The sequence below is a fragment of the Myotis lucifugus genome, unplaced genomic scaffold (assembly GCF_000147115.1).
Source record: "Myotis lucifugus unplaced genomic scaffold, Myoluc2.0 scaffold_695, whole genome shotgun sequence".
NCBI classification, from domain to species: domain Eukaryota; kingdom Metazoa; phylum Chordata; class Mammalia; order Chiroptera; family Vespertilionidae; genus Myotis; species Myotis lucifugus.
In genome coordinates, this window is record NW_005871743.1 from 87,568 (window position 1) to 94,829 (window position 7,262).

Sequence of the window (7,262 nt, forward strand, 5' to 3'; positions counted from 1 at the left end):
TCCTCCTCTTGGGGCAATGGCTCTGGCCTGCATGCAGATGGACAACACTTGGCACTGGCCCCCAACATTGAGCTGTCCCAAGTTTTTTTCCTTATACACCCATCCACTGCCAGCACACTGCTTCGTGCCTTCCCACTCACCTAAGGCTCTGAGCCGGGAAGGGCAGCGTGCCCTCCTCAGGGTCCTTCAATCCCAGATCCATTGGGGCCTCCTCACTGGGTTCATCCTTGGGGAGGGGAGAGAGGAATCAGGACCAAACTCATGCCCCTTCTGCAGCGCCCCCTTTGTGAAACAGGTCCCCCACTCACCTTCCAAAATTCTCCATCCTCAAAGCCTTCTCCGTGGGCAAAGCCTGTCCAGGTGAGCTAGGAGGGGGCAGCAGCAGTGAGTGGGCGGCTCATCTTGCTCCAGCAGCACCACCCCTGCACCCCAAAATACAACAGGTCTGTGAGCCTCACCTGGGACTCCTCTCGGGGGCTGCTCCCCTGGGAGGGGGAGGCCCGGCCAGGGGGTTCCCACTGGGTGGTCCCCGTCGGGATGTGCCAGTAGTAGGTCCCTGAGGTGTCCTGAACTCTCATCCATCCAGCCGGCAGGTCGGAATCCGTCTCGAAGGCGTTGGGGTTCCAGAAGGAATCTGCGAGGTGGGGGCTTGCTGAGAGTCTGCCCACCCCACAAGCAGGCAGCGGTGCTTATGCCCAGGCCCCTCCCTAAGACCCCATGGTGGGCCAGAAGGGGTGGGGGGAGGGCTCCAGTACAACATGGTTCCTGCTTCCTCCTAGAGCCTGCAGTCTGGAGTCACCACAGGGGGGACCCCAGCAGGAAGCACGGCTCAGGTCTCCTCCTGGGCCCTGCTCCTGGCTAATGAGGCCATATTAGGGGAAGGAGGAGAGCAGAGAGAAGGGAGGGAGCTTAGGTGACCTCCTGTCATACAGATCCCTATCTCAGGTGCACATGCTTAGCAGCTCCTGCACACACATGTGCACACAGACACACGAGCCCTACTCCACACCTGTGCAGCCACCACAAACACAAGGGTATGTACGCACAGAAAATGGGCAAACACACACACCAACTCTAGCCATATACTAATGCAGACACCATGTACGGAGGTGTGCACACACATAGGTAGGTATATATATATAAACCAACCCGGCCACGCATAGGTATAGAGAACACACCCACAATGACCCTCAACACATGTGCAGGTACCACATTCTGAATGCACTTCAGACATACAACATATGTCACCCTCTGCTATGTGTATGCAGACACTGCAGACCTCGCACCCGGACCCTTACAGATGCAGGCAAACATTTTGTGCACATGCTCACACACCACGCACCTGTGACATACCGGTACATTCTCCCCCCACTCCCCATCCCTGCTGACATCACCACTCCAACCCTGTGGCCCAGCTCATGCTTCCTCCGCCTCTGCCCTCCCTGCCAGCCCCACCCCACATCGCGCCCAGCCCCCTGCCCTCCCTCACCTGGGCTGCTGTCCTGCAGGATGATGGCCAGGAAAAAGTCCTGGGAGAACATGGCGCTCGCTCCCAGCCCCTCCTGACTGCACCCTCCCTCCTCACAGCCCCTCCAGCCCAGCCAGCTGGGCTCACAGCCTGGTGCTGGGCTGCAGAGAAAAGCTCATCCCGCCCCCTTCTCACCCGGGCAGAGTGCTTGCCAGGAAAGATCCTCCTCCGCCTGGAGCTCACTAGGGAGGGGCTGGGACCACCAGGGGAGGGGACCTCTTGGGGTGAGAAGGGAGGGTGCTCAGGGGACCCCAGCCCTTTTTCTCACATCTTTTCTTTCCAATCCTGGCTCCCCTCCCCCAATCCCAAGTCTCTATCCCACCCCATCGCACCCCACCCCACAGTGACCACATCAGCGCCACAGTCAGGCCCCGTCTTAGGGACACCAGGAGGCTCAGCCCCTTGGGAATACCCCAGCCCCCTGGGGCCCTGCAAGCCTGGAGCTCAGCACAATCAGGGTGTGGCTTCAAGGCTCCCAGGGATGCCTCCCCTCCCCAGAGCCTGCCCAACAGTTTGAGTCTGAGAGCGGGCCTTGAGGGCATGGGCTCCAGTAAGCTTGAGGCTGGGCTTGGGGCTTCCCAGTACCAACCCCCCTCACCTGCCAGGGCCCAGCTAGGCTGCAGCGTCTCCTCGGCAACCGCAGCACCAGCACCGGCTGGGAGCGCCCAGTCTGCTGACGTGCTTCGCGTTACCAGGGAGACCAGGAATCCTGACTGGTCCAAGAGGCAGCACTGAGGGACAGGCAGTCAGTCCCCAGACCCGGGCTGCTGAGCAACCAGGCCCAGGGGGCTGGGGGTGGGCGTGGTTACACCACCGGTGGCTGCACGCCTGAGGTGAGAGTTCTTTGGGCAGGTGCCTCACCACCCTGACCTTCCAACTGAGGTGGGCCCGGAGAGGAGGGGCTCTTGCTGCCCATCCAGCCTTCCAGGCAGCCAAAACCACCTCTTCCCCCGCCCCCCCCCCAGCCCCACCTCACCCATCCCCACCCTCAGGCCCTAGGGAATTAAAATGCCTGCTCTTCCAGAGACCTCCCACCGCCTTCTGAGCTCAAAGGCCAAACCTTCCAAGAACATCAGCACAAAGGGCAGCCATGCCCTCCACAGCCACACACGTCTTCACGGAAAGTCATACACCTCTCGAATTGGGGGGTGAATTCTCCATCTTCTGACTGAGCCACACACACCAATCCATCGGCCGTCCCTGTCAGCCTGTACCTTCCTGCTTCAGAGAGCTTCTTCCTTCCGATCTGACCTGGAGGGGCCGCTCTCCTGCCCTGACCATCTGGGAGGCCCTGCTGGAGCCTGGCACATCTCCTCCAACCGCTCCCTACCTCCCAATCACCACCATCACCCAGACTACTCATATTTCCTACCTGGATCATTGCAGCAGCGTCAGTGGCCTCCCTCTAGTCTAGTCTCTACCCGTCTGGGCTGCACACCACAGCCCGAATGACTGTTCTGAAATCTCAGCTGATGAAATTACTCTTTATTGTCCTCTCCTCGCCCTCAAGATGGACTCCAAATCCTACCCCCTCCCCCTAAGGTTTGTGTGCTGTCAGGAGCCCCTAACCACTGCCTCTCAGCCTTATCTCTGACCACCCCTAACCCCCTCCTCTCTCTCTCTCTCCCCCTGCTTGGGGCATGCCCCCCATATTCTCCAGCCCAGCCTCCCTCCCTCCCATCCTCACCTGGCTATTACCAACTCCTCCCTCAGGCATCAGTGTAAAGGTCACTTCTTAAAACGAACCCACCCCACCCCACCCCTGCATCCCAAACCCACACACAGGCGGGGTAGATGCCTCTCCTGCACTGCCCCATCCCAGAGCACCATGCTGATTCTGACCTTGTACTTCTGTCTCCCCACTAGACTGGGAGTGTGTGAGGGCAGGAACCCCTGTCCCTTGGAGTCTGCATTTCCAGCCTTCAGGACAAGGCCTGGCACAGAGTATGCACCCCACGCAGGTAGCTGAGTGCATTCATTCATTCAGCATTCATTCGTTCACTTATGCAGTCAATCAACAACTTTGTGGAGATACTAAAGTGGGAAGGAGAAATAATTTTTGCTTAATTCTAGCCCATTCCTACAGGAGTCTAGAACTGCTCTGTGGCTTTCAGGCTTATAGCAACACAATCACAAAACATTAGGCCCTTTCCTGGGCGGGCCCCACATGGCTACCCTCAATTTCCACAGTCTCCACCAGAGTGTGATCCTTGACCTTCCTCTTGCCACGCCAATGCCCTTGCTAAGGTCACTGCCCATGCCTGCATACCCTTCCCAGGTCTCCAGCAGTTCTATCCTCCTACTCCCAGAAGGTTCTTAGGTGTGGCTACCACAGTAACCATCCCAGGAGCCCTGAGCAACCAAGCCCTCTTCATTATTTGGCCTGACTCCCATCCTTGGGGCAGAAGTTGCAAAACAGCAACCTGCGGACGGGTGCAAGCCTCAGAGAGATTTTGTGTGGCCTGCAAGGTGTTTAAAAAACAGAATTGACTGTTAACATTTAGAAATTGAGATAGTTCACATCAATATCTAGTTTTCAGTTTCCCTGGAAAAGTTACATGAAATGGCTCCATTGAGACTACATTTTCCCAAACCCTACCCTACAAACAACGAGCTGGACTGCAAGAGCAGCTGTTCCCTTTAAAGGGGGTCCAAGCAACGACCATCGAAGGCCACAACATCACAAAGGAGAGAGGCAATCAGATGTTGCCTTTGATAAAGAAGGACTCAATGGCACCTATAAAAGGTTCTTGCAAAAACACTCTCAAATCTGAGTCTGATCCCGGCTCTAGAACTCACTACCAATTCCTGGCAAACTCAGGGGAAGGGAACATGTTCAGCACCACCACAGAGAGAGGATGTGCAAGTCCCAACCATGCAAAACCCAGGGCAAACACCACCGCGGCTTCCACTGAAAAACCGCAGGCAGAAATGAAGACAGAGAGGTGGAGGGATCACGTATAGATCAAAAGAAACTTTAAGAGACATATCAACCATCAAAAGGTCTGGACCTATATGGATATTGATTCAAACAATAGAAGTGTTTTAAAAGGCAGGGAGGACATTTATTAGGCAACTGGGAAAATGTAAACATTGACTGAATATTTGATAGTATTGAGTATTGCTAAATTTTTGTAGACATGATAATGGTATTGTGAATTTTTAAAAAGAGTTTTATCTTGCCCGGCCAGCATGGCTCAGTAGTTGAGCATGAACCTGTGAACCAGGAGGTCATGGTTTGATTCCCGGTCAGGGCACAAACCCAGGTTGCAGGCTCAATGCCCAGTGTGGGGTGTGCAGAAGGCAGCTGATCAATGATTCTCTCTCAACATTGATGTTTTTATCTCTCCCTTCCTCTCTGAAATCAATAAAAAATATATTTTAAAAATAAATAAAAGAGTTACATCTCTTAGAAATGTAAGCACTGCCCTGGCTGGTTTCACAGTGGTTAGAGCATTGGCCTAAAGATGGGTTTCCCGGTCAAGGGCTATATCTCAGTTGCTGGTTTAATCCACAGCCCAGTGCAGGAGGCAACCAATTGATGTTTCTCTTTCTCCCCCCTCCTTCCTCCCTTCTACTCTCTCTAAAAATCAATGAAAAAAATATCCTCGAGTGAGGATAAAATTTAAAACAATGGATAGGCAAACATTTATGGATGAAATGTTTACTTCAAAATAACCTAGGCTGGGGCCCAGGAGTAGGTGGGGGTACAGATGTAGCAAGACTAGGCAGGTGTTGAAAACTGTTGAAACTGGGTCCTAGGTAAGTCAGGTTTATTATTCTATTCCCTCTGCTTCTGCATATGTTTGAAAGTGTCCATAATAAGAGTTTTGAAAGGGCACAGCGTACTGCCCTTGGCTCATCGGAACCACATGCCTCCTGCAAAGGTTCCACCGTTTGGAGTCTGGGTGTGGTGCCTGCTGCCTGATGCAGGGGAGTCTTTCCTAATCTTTACCTACACCCCCATCCACCACACGCCCAGCTGTGGCTACAGCCCACTCACTCTGCCCTGTGCTCTCAGGTCTGTCTGCATCTCCACAAATGTGATATCAGCAAATGTGGAGACTCAACTTACTTCCAAGAGACACATTTAATGATCAATCCTTGGAATCTGAATATCTATTCTTCCTCTCCCCCACGCTCCCCAAAAAGTATATATTTATTCTTCCTAACTTAGTAAATATTCTATTCCAGATACAAAGGATTCAAAACAGGATCCCTGCAATGCCCAGTGTGTTGCACACAACACCTCCCCCCCCCACCCCGTTTTTACAAAGAGACCTCTGTGGAGAGGTGCTGCTGCTCCCTCCCAAGCAAGTCAAAGACTGGCCCAAGGCGCCCTGGTTCCTTGTGCTGTGTGCACTGGCGGCAGGCTAGCACAGGGCCCAGAGCTCAGGCCTGGACTCAGACCTGGTTTAGATCTCAGTTCTACTGTGATCTCAGACTCTCTGGGATTTTAGGAAAACTACTAAATCTCTCCAGGCCTCGTTTTGTCCTCTGTAACATGGGCACAAAATAGTATCAACTTCACATCACTGTGAAGGCTAAATACAATAGAGCTGAGCAAGGGCCAGTACCTGGTAAATGCCCCATAAACGGACCTGCTCTACTGTCCGTCAGGGGTGCATGACGGACGGACTGGTCAATGTGGCCAAGCAGTCTCTGAGGCCCGAATGGCTTCCTTCAGGAAAACCTGGGCGTGGCTTACTGTGGCCCGAGGACTCACCCCCAGGCTGGCCCCGGCCTCTGCCTGGAGAAGCCTGCCCTCCGCCCTCTGGCCCTCCCACATTCCCCGTGTCACCTCCACAAGGTACCTGTGTCCTCCGGGGAGCCATAGGAGGGGCTGCCCTGGGATAAGGTAGCCCAGCTTGAGTCCTCGTCACTGGCTGCACTGTTCCGCATGCCAAACAGGAGGCTGGCACTCTTGCTGTGCTCCCGGGGGCCGTCTACCAGGGCCTGGGATGCAGGGGGCACCTCCACACTCTCCAGGGGCTCGGGCAGCCCTGGGGGAGAAGACAAGTCCTCCTCCTCCTCCTCGTCCTCTTCCTCGTCCTCCTCCTCCTCTGCTTCCCCCGCTGCCTTCTCCTCTCCCTCGTCTGGCCCCTGGTCTTGGGAGCTGATGATCAGGTCGGGTCCTCGGAGCCCTCGGTTGGCCGCATTGTGGGCAGAAAGCTCCAGCTCAGAGTACAGGTGCAGCAGGCCTTTGGGGCCCAAGGGTGCCGTTTCAGGTTCCTGGCTGGCCTCCTCTGCCAGGGTCAAGGTCACGTTTCGGTTCTGATCACGGTGGGCCGTGGCAGCCCGCCGAAGCTGGTTCTGGCCCTCCTTTAGCCACTTGGCATTGGCTGGGCCCGGCTCAGGCCCACCGCCCTCCCCCATGGCACTGCGCAGGTCTTTGGGTCCCACGGCCGTGACCTGCAGCTTGGCGTTGAGCAACTGGTTGTGGGCAGCGTGCAGGGGCAGGGGTAGGCTCAGGGCGGGGCCTCCGTGGCTGTTGGCGTTAATGGCCGACTGGCTCAGTGATGATGGAACAGACATGGCCTTGGCAGATCCTGCAGGGCAGGGTGGGGGTTGGGGGGAAAGGGAAGACCATGTTTAGCCTCCAGGTCAGGATAGCAGCACCCTGCCTCTGCCCCAGGCTGTGCCTGCGGCTCCTCCTCTCCCTTACTCTCAGCAGGCCAGCCCACAGCGCCCTGTGTATGAGCTATTCTCCCACAGGGATGACTGAGCTTAACTC

The 7,262-nt window shown here is 55.4% G+C and overlaps 1 protein-coding gene across 1 annotated transcript in view; it reads right to left on the reverse strand.

Annotated features, from left to right (window-relative positions):
• APBB1 (amyloid beta precursor protein binding family B member 1) overlaps positions 1-7,262 on the reverse strand; it is a 24,865-nt gene that overhangs the window by 8,970 nt on the left and 8,633 nt on the right. Inside the window, 4 exon segments of the mRNA XM_023746562.1 lie at positions 141-226; positions 309-365; positions 459-634; positions 6,343-7,077. Of these exon segments, the coding sequence (XP_023602330.1) occupies positions 141-226; positions 309-365; positions 459-634; positions 6,343-7,063 (1,040 nt within the window). The 5' untranslated portion in view covers positions 7,064-7,077.